Below are 15,495 nucleotides of genomic sequence, written 5' to 3'. Positions count from 1 at the left end.
AATCTATGGTGATAGAGGTCAGACAGTGGTTCCCTATGGGAGATAGGTGAGTAGCAGTGCTTTCTGACAAAACTTTCTGTGGTGATGGATATGTCCAATATGGTAGCAACTAGCCACAGGCCATTATTGAGAACTTCAAGGCTAATGTGAGCAAAAAAATTTTTAAGGTGATTTCATTTTAATTAATTTATATTACACAGTGCAGTTCTGGAGGGATGGAAATGTTCTATATTTTTATTTGATTGTTGGTTGCATGGATAAAAATGTATTAAGTAATATACTTAAGATTTATTGATTTTTACATACCTTAAAGTATGTATTTCCTCTCTCAATAAAATACGTGTGTGTGTATATATATATATATATATACACACATATATATATTCTATTGTACAAAGGACACGGGTTGTTTCTAATTTTGACTCTTGCTAAGAAAGCTGACTATTGCTAATTACATAGTAAGTAATAATAAGGAGAAAACATACCCATTCATAGATTTCATATGTTTATTTTTTTATTTTTTTGAAACAGGATCTTGCTCTGTTGCCCAGGTTGGCGTGCAGTGGCGTGATCATGGCTCACTGCAACCTTGAACTCCTGGGCTCAAGCAAGAACCCCGCTAATTTTTTTAAATGTTTTTGTAGACACAGGGTCTCGTTATGTTGCCCAGGCTTGTCTCAAACTCATGGCCTTGGCCTCTCAAAGTGCTGGGATCACAGACATGAACCACCACACCTGACTTATGTTATATATTTGTATGTCATATAAATGGCATATAAGTGGAACACTCCTGCCTCTGCACTCCAGCCTGGGATACAGAGCAAGACCCTGCCTCTAAAAATAAAAAAAAGATATATTATATATACATATAATATATTTTTAATAAATATATATTATTTAATATATATTTTATATATTATTATAGTATATTATTAATTACTATATTATATTAATTAAATATTAATATATTATTAAATAATAAATTATTATATATTTAATAAAATACATATATTTTTAAATTTTTTAAAATTAAGGCTGGGCACAGTGGCTCACGCTTGTAATCCCAGCACTTTGGGAGGCTGAGCAGGCAGATCACCTGAGGTCAAGAGTTCGAGACCAGCCTGCCCAACATGGTGAAACCCCGTCTTTACTAAAAATACAAAAATTAGCCGAGCGTGGTGACATGTGCCTGTAATCCCAGCTACTTGGGAGGCTGAGGCAGGAGAATCGCTTGAACTTGGGAGGTGGAGGTTGTAGTGAGCCAAGATCGCACCACTGCACTCCAGCCTGGGCGACACAGCAAGACTCCATCTCCAGAAATAAATAAATTAATTAATTAAAATAAGCACATACCGTATGATTTAATTTATACAGTATGGCTGGGCAACGTAGCAAGACCTCATCTCTATTTAAAAAAAAAAAAAAATTAGCTAGGCGTGGTGGTGTGCACCTGACTTCAAGCAATCCTCCCGCCTTGGCCTCCCAAATTGTTGGGATTACAGGTGTGAGCTATTGCACCCAGCCCAATGTGGCTGTCAATATGATTATGGAGATCTGTCCCTGGGTCAACATCAAGAGATGAATTTTCCTCCCGCCCCCACACAGCAACCCCTGCCAACTCACCCAGCTCATTCCTCTTTTTGTCCTGAGCCCTGCGATGTAGTTTGTCCTGGAAGGAGAAACAAAGAAAGCCTGTCTACCTATGCCCAGCCTGGGGGCTTGTAGGCCCCCTTACTGTCCTCACCCCACAAAGGATCCTGCCCAGTTCCGGGATGTCCTGGGTCCTCCCCGCGCTGTTGCCCATTATTTGCGGTACACAGGAAGGACCACGGGAAAGTCTTACCTTCTTCATAGTTCCTGGGAAATCTACGGGAGGGTAAAGGAAATGGTGAGAACGGGAAATCCTCCAAAGAGAACCAAGCTCACCTCCCAGCCTCCCTCCCACTCGTACCTTGCCCATGTCGGCCACATGGAGGGACCCTCCCCAGACACTCCTTGTGTGCAGATGCCCGGCACCGATGGCAGCGGTAGCCCTGATAGAAGGTACCTCTGAGATGCAGGGAACACATAAAGAAGAGTGAGTGACCTTTACAGACAGGGCCAAATATTCTGCTAAAAACATAAAGGGACCCCTTGGGTTCTCTTTAGATCAGGAGAGTGACGGAGAAGCAGAAGATCAAAGTAGGGACTCCCCCATCTCTCAATTTAGGGAACCAATTACTAGGGCATCTTCTCTAGCAAGGAACTGATGACCAAGTCCGGTATGCAGGACCCTCCTCCCAGATTCTCACCTAAGCAGCATCTGACAGGCCTTGCAGGACGTGGTCTCCTCAAAGGAGAACATCTGGAAGTCATGCCCGTTGGCGGTGGCATTCTCCGGATAGATGTTGGAGCTGGCAGGGGAAAATTTAAAAAAAAAAAAGGAAGGTCAGTATTTTATTCCTTTTTATGGCTGAATACTATTCCATGGTATGAACAGACCACGTTTTGCGTGTCCACTCATCCATTGATTGACGTTTGGGTCGTTTTCACCCTTCGGCCACACTGAATCGTGCTGCCATGCACATTGGGAGAAAGAGAAAGCAGGCTAGGAGTTTCCAGGGGCTGCGAGAGCGGGGAATTGGGAGTGAATGCTTAATGGGTATGAGGTCTCCTTTGGGCTGATGAAAAGGTTTTGAAACTGGATAGAGGTGATGGTTGCACAACGCTGTTAGTGTACAAAATGCCATGCGATCGTACACTTCGAAATTGTTAGATTTTTGTTGTTGGAATTTTGCCTCACATAAAAAGGAGAAAGAGGAGACAAAAGTGGAAGAGGAGGAAGAGGGGAAGAAGGAGGAGGAGGAAAAGGAAGAAGAGGAAGAGGAGGAAAGGGAGGAGGAGGAGGAAGAGGAGAGGAGAACAAGAAAGAGGAGGAGGAGAGGAGAAGAGTCTGGGCTGGTAACTGAAGCTTGCACACAACCCCTGCATTCCAAGGATGAAGACAGCCTTGGGCCCGTCCCTCTTATTTCCCAAATGAAGAGACTGTGGTTCAGAGTGGTCCCATGGCATGTCAGGACAGAGTAGGGACTAGAGCACGTTCCTCCTTCCCAGCCCCTGCCCCTCTGCGGACAGAAAGAGGGAGGAAGGCGGGGACTCACATGGCCATCTCAAACTGCTCCATCCACTTCTTCTTCAATTCTCTTGTCTTGAAGAACAGCTCATAGCCCTGGGCACCTTGGTCCTCGATCAGGAGGAACATGTGGCTCCACTGCAGGGAAGCAGGGCTCAGACTGAAGGCACTGCCCCCGCAGAGGGTGGGAGCACACACCCACCCACCCCTCCCTCTGTAGGGAACAGGCAAGCCCATGACAGTCTCTATGCCCCTAGCACCATGCATGGATATCCTTGTAAAAGGGCTTTCTAGGATATCCAAATACACAACCATAAACCCAAAACCACACAGGCAGGCGTGCACATGCACACACACACACACACACACTTCCCTTTGCAGAAGCACACACCAGACACAGCATGTCACTCATCATCGATTTTTCGGTTCAACAAAGCATTGGTGCAGCATCTGCTGAGAAACAGACACTGCTAGGAGCTGGGGACAGAGCAGTGAATAGGATGTGGTCCCCAGAGCTCCAGCCTGGTAGGAGAGACGGATGCTGTAAGCAGGCAGTTACAAGACAGCAACTGGCTCCTCGAGGGAGGCACAGGTTGAGAAATAGAGAAGCCAGCCAGGCGCGGTGGCTCACACCTGTAATCCCAGCACTTTGGGAGGCTGAGGTGGGCGGATCACGAGGTCAGGAGTTCGAGACCAGCCTGACCAATGTGGTGAAACTCCGTCTCTACTAAAAATACAAAAAAATTAGCCGGGCGTGGTGGCGGGCACCTGTAATCCCAGCTACTCAGGAGGCTGAGGTAGGAGAATCTCTTGAACTCAGGAGGCGGAGGTTGCAGTGAGCCGAGATCATGCCTCTGCACTCCAGCCTGGTGACAGAGTGAGGCTCCGTCTCAAAAAAAGAAATAGAGAAGCCACAGACCAGAGCACAGGGGGGAACTCCAGGGCAAAAACTGAAGCGAACGGAAGAGTTCACAGGAGAAAAAGCAGAAGGAAGTAAGGAAGAGCCGAGAGGGAGAGGGGTCTCAGCTTAAATGTCACTTCCACAGAGGATGTCCCTGAACAATGGAGGTAAGATAGCTCCCCCTCCCACCCTCAGCTACCACAGCCACATCTCCTGTTTCATTCATTTATTTTTTAATAGAGACAGGATCTCACTCTGTGGTCCTAGCTGTAGTGCAATCATAGCTCTCTGCAGCCTCCAACTCCTAGCCACAGGCGATCCTCCCACCTCAGCCTCCCATGTAGCTAGGGCTACAGGCATGTGCCACCAAGCCCAGCTAAATTTTTTTTTATGTTTTGTAGAGACGGGGATCTCCCTATGTTGCCCAGGCTGATCTCAAACTCCTGGGCTCAAGCAATTCTCCCACCTCGGCCTCCCAAAGTACTGGGATTACAGGCATGAGCCACTGCACCCAGCCACCTACTTTATTTTCTTTGTAGAAAGCATCCCATAAGAACGCAAGTACCATATAAGAAATAAAATAAGCCAGGCACAGTGGCTCACGCTTGTAATCTCAGCACTTTGGGAGGCCAAGATGGGCAGGTCACTTGAGGTCAGGAATTTGAGACCAGCCTGGCCAACATGGTGAAACCTCGTCTCTACTAAAAATACAAAATTTAGCTGGGCATGGTGGTGGGTGCCCGTAATCCCAGCTACTCGGGAGGCTGAGGCAGGAGAATTGCTTGAACCTGGGAGCCAGAGGTTGCAGTGAGCCAAGACCGTGCCACTGCATTCCAGCCTGAACGACAGAGTGAGACTGTCTCAAAAACAAACCAACAAACAAACAAAATGAAAATTCTGTTTTGCTTTCCATTTTAGTCCTAGTGCCTAGAAGAGTGCCCTGGATATAGTGGGTGCTCAATTTAAAAACTGTTGAGTGGGCTCACGCTTATAATCCCAGCACTTTGGGAGGCCGAGGCAGGTGGATCACGGGGTCAAGAGATCGAGACCATCCTGGCCAACATGGTGAAACCCTGTCTCTACCAAAACTACAAAGATTAGCTGGGCGTGGTGGTGTGTGCCTGTAGTCCCAGCTACTCGGGAGACTGAGCCAGGAGAATCGCTTGAACCCAGGAGGCGGAGGTTGCGGTGAGCCGAGATTGTGCCACTGCACTCCGGCCTGGCAACAGAGCGAGACTCCATCTTAAAAAACAAAACAAAACCAAACAAACAAAAAACACCTGTTGAGTGGATTAACACACACTTCCATGTAGATGTAGTCTGGCAAACAGGCACATGCCCAAGTGGAGAGGGCTAAGCTGCCGACTGCGTGGAGGACCCCATAGTTCCGGCGTCAAAGCCCCACCTTCTTGTTGTCTCGGTCTCCTGAAGAGTCATCCCGAACCTGGAAGCTGTGCAGGTTTACAAAGTCCTTGAGGTCATAGGAGTCTCCCCGGCGCTTACAGATGAGTAGAGCTTTGTCGAGCAGGAAGGCATACCTGGAAGGATGGATAATGCATTCCTGTCTGGCTCTTCCCAACTGTCCCCATCAGCCCTCTGACCAGTTCCTCCACATCCTGGTCCCACCCTGCCCTTCTCCTCCTCCTTGGCCAACTTGGCCATGCCCACCTGTCCATCCTGACTTCACCCACGTGAGCCGCGTTGGCCCTACTGCCTGTCAGTCTTCGCTCCACCCATACCCCTCGCTGGCCCTGTCCTGCCTGTCCAACAAGGCTCCACCGCCTTCTCTGGATGGGTCTACCACCTGTCTGTCTAGAAATCTTGCCTCACCCCCACTCAGGTCCCTCCCCAAATTCATCTTAATTCCACCTACAAGTCTACATAAGAACCTGGCCCCACCCCTACCCAGGCTCCACCCCAGATCTGTGTTGGCTCCACCCACCTGTCCATCTAGGAACCTGGCCACGCCCCTATCCAGGCTCTTCCCCAGACCTATGTTGACTCCACCCAACTGCCTATCTAGAAACCTGGCCCCATCCCTACCCAGGCTCCACCACAGATATGGTTTGCTCCACTCACCTACCCATCTAGGAGCCTGGCCCCCACCTTGCCCAGGCTCCACCCAGATCTGTGTTGACTCCACCCACCTGCTCATCTAGGAGCCTGGCACCATCCCTGCCCAGGCTCCTCCCAGATCTGTGTTGACTCCACCCATCTGCCTATCTAGAAGCCTGGCTCCGCCCCTGCCCAGGCTCTGCTCCAGATCTATGTCGACTCCACCCACCTGTCCATCTAGAAGCCCGGCCCCGCCCCTGCCCAGGCTCCACCCAGATCTGTGTTGACTCCACCCACCTGCCCATCTAGGAGCCTGGTCCCACCCCTTTGCCCAGGCTCCATCCCAGATCCATGTTGACTCCACCCACCTGTCCATCTTGGAGCGCCGTTCCACCGAGGTGATCTTGAGTTCCCCGTCGATCTTGGGCCGGCCATAGTGAGCCAGAGACTGGTCCTATGCAGTAGGCAGGGGGTCTAGCAAGGGTCTCCCAAGAAAGGAGCCAGACACACACTCTCCCCACGTGGCCACACCCCTGGCCCACCCGGCTCCACCGCCTCACCAGGTTCTCAATGGACAGCTGGAAATTGGTGATCTGCCGCAGTGTCTCGTTGTCTCGCTTGACCTCGTTCACGCACTGAGCCAGGTCCTGGGGAGGGGGCAGGGGTGAACCTGGTCCCCCAACAGCCGACCCAGGCTCCTACCTAACCCCGGCTAGAGGATCAGCCCCTACCAGGAGGGTGTCTGCAGCAGGTGAGTCACCAGCACCCTACACCCACTCACCCTCATGGCATCCAGGGCCAGCCGCAGGTTCTCCTTCTCCATCGCCTCCTGCGTGTGTTTCACCAGCTCCTGAGAGAACCAAGACGTCAGACGTCACCTGGGCCCCTCCCCTTCTCCCTGCGGGGAGGGCCTTCCAAACAATGCTAGCTCACCAGCTCCTCCATCGTACTGCTGACCCTGGAGGCTGAGACATGACCCCAGTGACCCATCCCCGAGCGTCCTAGAGACCCAACCCCCAGAAGCCAGCCCCGTCCCCACTTTTATAGACATAGGAGAGTAGGTACGTGGAGCCCACGCCTAGAGATGTGCCCGGCACCTGGAGAAGGAGGTGATATTTGAGAACTCGCTGCATAGGCACCATCAGCAGGTCCCGCAGGGTGAACCTCCCATTGTTGGCTCTCTGAGAACATTCCTGGGGAATCAGAGAACAACGGGGAAACTGAGGCAGGTCCCAGAAAGAGCCAGTTGCAGGGTGGGTGCAGATAGATTTGAATAAATACGTGGGCAGCTCTCCACCCCAGAGCTGTGGGGATTTTTCTAGAGGCCAAAGCATCATATCTGCCCCCAAGGAAACAGGAAAAGGACTCCATGAGGTGGGGGCAGCTTGAGAACCACTGGAAGGAACTTTGGGAGGCCGAGGCGGGAGGATCACTTGAGGTCAGGAGTTCAAGACCTGGCCAACATGGGGAAACCCTGTCTCTGCTATGAAAAAAAAAAAAAATAGCTGGCGTGGTGGCAGACTCCTGCAATCCCAGCTACTCAGGAGACTGAGGCAGGAGAATTGCTTGAACCCAGGAGGCAGAGATGGCATTGAGCTGAGATCACACCACTTCACTCCAACCTGGGTGACAGAGGGAGACTCCATCTCAAAAAACAAAGACAAACAAACAAACAAACAAAAAAGCAATGGGAAGAGGCTGGGCACCATTGCTCACGCCTGTAATCCTAGCTCTTTGAGAGGCTGAGTGGGTGAATCGCTTGAGCCCAGGAGTTTGAGACCACCCTGGATAACATGGTGAAACCCCATCTCTACAAAAAACACAAAAATTAGCCAGGAATGGTGGCATGCATCTGTAGTCCCAGCTACTCAGGAGGCCAAGGTAGGAGTTGGGAGGATTGCTTGAGTCCAGGAGGTCGAGGCTGCGCTGAGCTATGATCATGCCACTGCACTCCAGCTTGGTGGACAGAATGAGACCCTGTCTCAAAAAAACAAAACAAAACAAACAAACAAAAACAAAAAACCCCACTGGAATGTGGCAAATGCTGCCTGGGATAGAGGTCCAGTATTCTGCCTGCTGAGGGGGGCTGGAGATGGGGAGAGGGACAGATCTGGAGAGCCCCCGTCCTCACCACCCCTGCCCTGTCTGTGTTTCCACCAGACAGATCCAGGTCGAAGTTCAGTTCAAGATCAAGTTCAGCCTGGGATCAGGGGTTGGTTGGAATTGGGGTTCAGTGAGAAGTGGGAGCTCAGCCCGACTTGGGGTACAATCAGTGCTAGGGCTCAGCCCAGGGCTGGGGTTGAGTGTGAGATCAGAGCTCAGTTCAGGGTCAGGACTTCACCCTGATATCAGGGGTCAGCCCAGACCCAGGGCCAGCCCATTTCTGTTCTCCATTTCCTCTGCTTGGCTGGCTAGTACCTCCCTCCCTAGTCCTTTGGTGGATCTCTGGCTGGGCTGAAGCAGAAAGTGGACCATCTGCAATTCAGTGTCCTCCCTGCTGCCCCCAGGGCCTGGGGAGGAGCAGGAGAGGCCCCCGAGAAGTGGCCCGGCGCCCACCTCCAGCTTCATCTGCACGTCCTCCCGGGCTGCGGCCACACGGTCCAGGTGTTTGCTGGCTGACTCCACCTGGCTGCAGTAGCGGCCATAGACAAGGAACCTACAGGGAGAAGACAGGCCACCAGGTAAAGGTGACTGGCATCAAGGTCAGGCAGAGGCTCGCGTCAGCCCTGGCCTTGCTCTTCCCCGCTGGAGAAGAAACCTGAGTCTCAGTTTCTCCATCTGTGAAATGGGCATAACAATAGCATCTCCCACATGAGGCTATTGTAGCATTATCTCATTTAATGCTACAGTAATTTCACCATAGTACCTGGTATTGTCTCTGCCCAATGTTTATTTATTTTTATTTAATTTAATTTATTTATTTATTTTTGAGACGGGGTTTCACGCTTGTCTCCCAGGCTGGAGTACAGTGGTGTGATCTGGGCTCAGTGCAACCTCCATCTCCCGGGTTCAAGCGATTCTCCTGCTTCAGCCTCCCGAGTAGCTGGGATTACAGACACCTGCCACCATGCCTGGCTAATTTTTGTATTTTTAGTAGAGACGGGGATTTGCCATGTTGGCCAGGCTGGTCTCAAACTCCTGACCTCAAGTGATCTGCCCTCCTCGGCCTCCCAAAGTGCTGGAATTACAGGCGTGAGCCACCACGCCTGGCCTGTTTTTATTTCTGAGACAGAGTCTTGCTCTGCTGCCCAGGCTGGAGTCCAGTGGCATGATCTTGACTCACTGCAACCTCCGCCTCCCGGGTTCAAGCAATTCTCCTGAGTAACTGGGATTACAGGTGCACGCCACCATGCCCGGCTAATTGTTTTTTGTATTTTTAGTTGTATTTTAGTTGTATTTTTAGGTGATGGAGACAGGGTTTCACCATATTGGCCAGCCTGGTCTTGAACTCCTGACCTTAAATGATCCACCTGCCTCAGCCTCCCAAAGTGCTGGGATTACAGGCATGAGCCACCACACCTGGCCAATGTTCCTTCATTTAACAAATACTTATTGAGCATCTACTATGTGCCAGGCCCTGCGTGCATCCGTATAGTCAACCCCCACCACTAGCCTAGGAGGCACATTCCTGTGGCCCACTGATGTACAGATGAGGAAGCAGAAGCACAGAGAGGTTAAGTGACTACCCAGTGCCACAGAGCAGAGCTGGGAATTGAACCAGAGATGGGCAGCCCCTCGCCCATGAACGCACAGCACAAAGTCCTCCCCGTCCAGTGGTGTCTGAGGGTAAGGTCTCTCAAATGCCCGGCCTAGGCAAGGCAGAGTGACCCCAGAGCTTCAGTCTGGCCAGCTGGGTCTCACCTCTCCTTGTATTTGATGAAGACCTGGTAGAGATTGGCTGCGCCAGGGGTGCCCAGGGCTTCCTTCATCTCCTTTAGGAAGTGAGTATGAACACGAAGCAGGTCCTACTCGGGGGGAAGGGTGAGGGCTGGGACCAGAGCCCAGGGCTCAGGGGGCCAGGAAGGAAAGGGTCATCCACCCGCCCCATGCCGCTCAACTCCCAACCCCCGTACTCCAGGGACAGGTAGGGGCAGCAGGTTATCCGCACTAGACAGACCCAAGAGGGCTGGGGATCGGCTGGCTCACCTCAATGTTGATAAAGATGATCTCAATGTCTTGAGGTTTCAGGAACCGTTGCAGGGGCTTCAAGAAATGCTATGGGGAAGGGAGAGAAAGATGATGGAAGATAAGATTCCCTCCTCCAGACCAGTGTCAGAGAGACAGGGGAAGGAGACAGAGAGAGGGAGATAAAGAGAGGGAGCGTGTCCACACAAAAACTTGTACAAGAATGTTCACAGTGAAATTATTCATAATAACCCAAAAGCGGAAACAACCAAAATGCTTATCAATGGGTAAATGGGTGTTTCAAATGTGGTCCGGCCAGGTGTGGTGGCTCATGCCTGCAATCCCAGCACTTTGGGAGCCTGAGGTGGGTGGATCACGAGGTCAGGAGTTCAAGACCAGCCTGGCCAGGGTGAAACCCCGTCTCTACTAAAACTACAAAAATTAGCTGGGCACGGTGGCAGGTGCCTGTAATCCCAGCTACTCAGGAGGCTGAAGCAGGAAAATCACTTGAACCTGGATGGCAGAGGTTGCAGTGAGCTGAGATCATGCCACTGCACTCCAGCCTGGGTGACAGAGTGAGACTCTATCTCAAAAAAGAAAAAAAAAATGTGGTCCATCCATACAATGGAATATTATTCAGCCATGAAAAGGAATGAAGCTCTGACACAGGCTACAATGTGGATGAACCTTGAAAACACTACGCTCAGCAAAAGAAGCCAGACACATATAAACCACATAGTATGTGATGCCCTTTATATGAAATGTCCAGAAGAGGCCAATCCACAGAGACAGCGAGTAAGCTCGTGGTTGCCATGGACTGGGGGAAGATAAGAGATTGAAGGGGAACAGCTAAAGAGTTTGGGGTTTCTTTGGGAGATGATGAAAACGTTCTAAAATTAAGGCCGGGGTGGTGGCTCACACCCATAATCCCAACACTTTGGGAGGCCAAGGCAAGACGATCACTTGAGGCCAGGAGTAGGAGACCAGCCTGGGCAACAGAGCAAGACCCCATATCTACAAAAAAAATTAAAGAATTAAGCAGGGTGTGGTGGCATGCACCCGTGGCCCCAGCTCCTCAGGAGGTTAAGGCAGGGGGATCACTTGAGCCCAGGAGTTTGAGGCTGCAGTGAACTATGATCGTGCCACTGCACTCCAGCCTGGATGGGAGAGCGAGACCCCATTTCAAAACAAAACAAATCAAAACAAAAGAAACAAAAAAAATCAAAACAAAACAAATGAAAATGTTCCAAAATTAGACAGTGATGATGACTGCATAATCTTGTGTGTGCCAAAAACCATTGAACTGTATATTCTACATGGGTGGATTACACGTATATTAATGAAATCTCAATAAAGCTATTTTTAAAAGAAATGGAGAGGTGAGGATACAGAAAAAGACTGAGCCTGGGATAAAGAGCTACAAAGGAGAGAATGACACACTGAGGAAGAAAGTAGCGAGAGGAGACCCAGAGGGAAAAAGAGACAGAGTGAGAGATAAAGAGAGAGACAGAGAGACAAGAGGAAGAGGCCCAGTGCAGCCTCACAAAGGGCTTGGATTACAGGAGGATTGCTTGAGCCCAGGAGTTTAAGACCAGCCTGGTTAACATAACAAAAAAATATATAAAATATATATTTGTATATATTACATATCTTATACATACTTTATCTATATATATTTAAATAATGATATATATCTTTAAAAGATAGATATATAAGCCAGGCACAGTGGCTCATGCCTGCAATCCCAGCACTTTTGGAGGCCGAGGTGGGCAGATCACTTGAGGTCAGAGTTCGAGACCAGCCTGGCCAACATGGCAAAACCTCGTCTCTACTAAAAATACAAAAATTAGTCGAGCATGGTGGTGCATGCCTGTAATCCCAGCTACTTGGGAGGCTGAAGCAGAAGGATTGCTTGAGCCTGGTAGGCAGAGATTGTAGTAAAGCGAGAGCTTGCCATTGCCCTCTAGGCTGAGCAATGAGAGAGAAACCCTGTCTCAAAAAAAAAAAGATAGATAGATAAAGATATATATCTTTTATGTATATAAGATATATAAAGGTATATATATCTACATATGGACATATATCTTGTATGTTAAAAATATATATCTATATAAAAAGATATATACCTATATCAATATATGTACATTTTATATTTTATAGATTTATATATTGTATATATTATTTACATATAGCTCTATATGAAAAACTATATATTTTACATCTTATAAATATCGTATATCATATGTTTATATTTTATACATATTATGTATGTTTATATTTTTATATATACTTTGTATATATTTATATATTTTCTATTTATGTATATGCTTAATATATTTATATATTTTTGATTTTGTATTTATTTTGTTTGTTTTTGGTTTTTTGACTGCTCCTGCAGGCAGTGTCCTATATTTTATATATATACTTTAATATATATATACGTCAGACTCATATTTATATATACATATGTAAGTCAGAGAAACTCAGAGACGGAGACAGTCACAGAAAGGAAAAGCGATGGGAGCAGGAAAAGCCTCAGCTGCCCAGAGCGGCCGGACAGGTGGACGTGCACCTGCCGGCCCAGCTCCCGCGCATGCGCCCGGCAGGCGCTGGGTGGGAGGCGCCCACCTGCTGGATGGAGCCCAGCGTGTCAGTGTACTTCTCCTCCGTCTGCTGGATCTCCCGCAGGCAGCAGCAGCGCTTGTCATACTCTGTCATCTTGGGCTGAGAGCGAGGGGAGAGGCCGGTGTTGGGGGGCCTGGGGCTGCCCCCCGCCCACGCTCTCCCCAGGCCCGACCCTCCACGTCACGCACCGGCATGGACACAGGCTCCGAGCGCATGAGGTCCTCATAGATCTCGTCGCCTTCCGCCTCCTCATTCTCCACGCAGTCATACAGGTCCTCATCCTCCTCCACCGTGTCGCTGTGGGTTGTGAGGTCAGGGATCCCTTGGACCTCTCCCAGATCACAGCAGGGTCCCCGCAGACCCCAGCGCAGGGCTTTGTCCCCTCCAAGACTCCAAGGGTGGGACCTCAGACTCCAAGGGCAGGCCATGTCCCTCCAAGCTCCAGGGCAGGGCCATGTCCCCCAAGACCCCAGGACAGTGCCATGTCCCCCAAGACCCTAGGGCAGGGCTGTGTCTCCCCAGACTCTCAGGCAAGGTTGTGTGCCCCAGACACCAGGGTATGACCTTATTTCCCGGAGGGCAAGGCCATGTCCCCCCAGACCCTCCACCCCCAGGACGGTGCTCCAGTGAGCTGTGCGGCCACAGGCCTGAGCACTCACTCGATCTGGTCGGACAGGCCACTGTAGATGTCTTCATCACCTACACTCTCCTCCTCGGTGGGGAAGGGCCTGGGGGGTCAGGAGGGTGTGAGCCAGGGGCCTGGGGACTGGGTAGAAGTGGGGCTTCAGGGAGGGGGAGGATTGGGGCTAAATGGCCCAAGGCCCAGGTGGTTACTCACATGATCCCCCTGTTCTGGGCGATCGGGGTCCAGGACAGAGCAGACAGGGTGTAGATGACCTGTGACGGGGCAGTGGCCACTCAGTGAGCCCCTTGTACACCCCCATGGCAGAACACAGCTTCCAGCTGCAAGGCTCTGTCTGAGGCGCTAGATCCCATGCCTCTTGGAAGCCTAATTCAGGATTTTCTCTACCTCCTATTCCCCATACCATTGTTCCCTCAAATGAGCCCCACCCTTTGCTCCTATCTTTCTTTCTTTCTTTTATATTTTATTATTTTTTTTAACGGAGTCTCACTCTGTCACCCAGGCTGGAGTGCAGTGGCACCATCTCGGCTCACTACAACCTCCACCTCCCGGGTTCAAGCGATTCTCCTGCCTCAGCCTCCCGAGTAGCTGGGACTACAGGCGCCAGCCACCACACCCAGCTAATTTTTTGTATTTTTAGTAGAGACGGGGTTTCACTGTGTTAGCCAGGATGGAATCGATCTCCTGACCTCGTGATCCGCCCACCTCAGCCTCCCAAAGTGCTGGGATTACAGGCGTGAGCCACTACGCCCGGCCCTCTATCTTTCTATTTAATCCTCATAGCCACTCAGAGAGGGCAGGATGATAATATTCCCATATTTCAGATGAGAAACAAGGGGCTCAGAGAGGCACAGCCACGTATCCAAGGTCACACAGCAAGTGTCAGAGCAGGCACTCAAACCCAGTTCCACATATCCCAAGCCAGTGCTATTTGCATCTTGTATATGGCCTGGTCTGGCTTGTCTGCCTGTCCCCTGACAGTCCTTAGCTTGCCCAGTGTAGACGTCAATAGAAATGAACTGAAACTCAGTCTTTGGGCTTCAACTGCGCAGCTCACCTTGCCAAAATCCTGCACATCGAAGAGGTCAAAGGCTTCAAAGAGCTCGCTCCGCTTGAGGCCGAACTTCTCACAGCAGGTGGACAGGAAGGTTCTAATGTTCTTAAGGCACAGGAACTGTGAGGAGACAGAGAAATGAGGGTGGGGGAGTAAGAAAGGGCAGGGGAGAAACTGACCCCCAGGCCACCTGGCTTGGGGACTGGTGTGGAGGGGAAATGAAAGCACAGACCCTCTTCCATGAAATTGAATTATCTTCTGATAAAGATTAAGTTGTGCCTGATCCAGATCTATGCTCTGAATGTTTTTATTGAGTTAAAATTCACAAAAGATAAAATTAATCACTAACGGTTAAACAAATGTGGTATATCCATACAATGGAATATTATTCAGCCATAAAAAGGAATGAAGCCCTGATTCATACTACAATGTGGATGACCTCAAAAACATTTTGAACTACTCAGGAGGCGGAGATGAGTGGATCACTGAGCCCAGGAGTTCGAGCCTGCAGTGAGCTAAGATGGCACCACTGCACTCCAGCCTGGGCAACAAAGCAAGACCCTGTCTCAAACAAACAAACAAAAAACCATGCCTCCTGCCTCCACCTCCCAGGTAGCTAGGACTGCAGTCATGTGTCGCAACACCCAGCTAATTTCTGTATTTTTTGTAGAGACAAGGTCTCGCTATGTTGCCCAGGCTGGTCTTGAATTCCTGGACTTGAGGAATCTGCCCACCTTGGCCTCCTAAAGTGCTGAGATTACAGATGGGAGCCACCATGCCTGGCCATCCCTAAACTTTTTTATTTCATGAGCCAAAACATTCCTTTTCTTGTTTAAGTCACTTTAGATTTGGTTGCCATGGCCTGCAACCAAAAGATATTAACTAATGAAACAGCCGGGCACATGTAACACGGCCCCAGCTTTTGAGTATCTGGAAAAAGAAAAAGAAAGAAAGAAACCTTTGTATTCTTGCATTTGCCA

At 49.8% G+C, this 15,495-nt stretch overlaps 1 protein-coding gene across 1 annotated transcript in view; it reads right to left on the bottom strand.

Moving 5' to 3' along the window:
* The window catches only part of VAV1 (vav guanine nucleotide exchange factor 1), an 86,142-nt gene that overhangs the window by 24,440 nt on the left and 46,207 nt on the right, over positions 1–15,495 (bottom strand). Inside the window, exons 2-19 of the mRNA XM_034944953.4 lie at positions 14,519–14,635; positions 13,657–13,715; positions 13,478–13,546; positions 13,007–13,115; positions 12,822–12,917; positions 10,215–10,283; positions 9,930–10,033; positions 8,625–8,724; positions 7,166–7,261; positions 6,850–6,918; positions 6,629–6,715; positions 6,437–6,522; positions 5,419–5,551; positions 3,141–3,250; positions 2,292–2,393; positions 1,952–2,049; positions 1,844–1,866; positions 1,624–1,669 (exon numbers count right to left, since the gene is read on the bottom strand). Coding sequence (XP_034800844.1) covers positions 1,624–1,669; positions 1,844–1,866; positions 1,952–2,049; positions 2,292–2,393; positions 3,141–3,250; positions 5,419–5,551; positions 6,437–6,522; positions 6,629–6,715; positions 6,850–6,918; positions 7,166–7,261; positions 8,625–8,724; positions 9,930–10,033; positions 10,215–10,283; positions 12,822–12,917; positions 13,007–13,115; positions 13,478–13,546; positions 13,657–13,715; positions 14,519–14,635 — 1,573 coding nt within the window. The remainder of the gene's footprint in view (positions 1–1,623; positions 1,670–1,843; positions 1,867–1,951; positions 2,050–2,291; positions 2,394–3,140; positions 3,251–5,418; positions 5,552–6,436; positions 6,523–6,628; positions 6,716–6,849; positions 6,919–7,165; positions 7,262–8,624; positions 8,725–9,929; positions 10,034–10,214; positions 10,284–12,821; positions 12,918–13,006; positions 13,116–13,477; positions 13,547–13,656; positions 13,716–14,518; positions 14,636–15,495) is intronic.

The sequence above is a fragment of the Pan paniscus genome, chromosome 20 (genome assembly GCF_029289425.2).
Source record: "Pan paniscus chromosome 20, NHGRI_mPanPan1-v2.0_pri, whole genome shotgun sequence".
NCBI classification, from domain to species: domain Eukaryota; kingdom Metazoa; phylum Chordata; class Mammalia; order Primates; family Hominidae; genus Pan; species Pan paniscus.
This window is presented reverse-complemented; position numbering and strand designations above follow the sequence as displayed.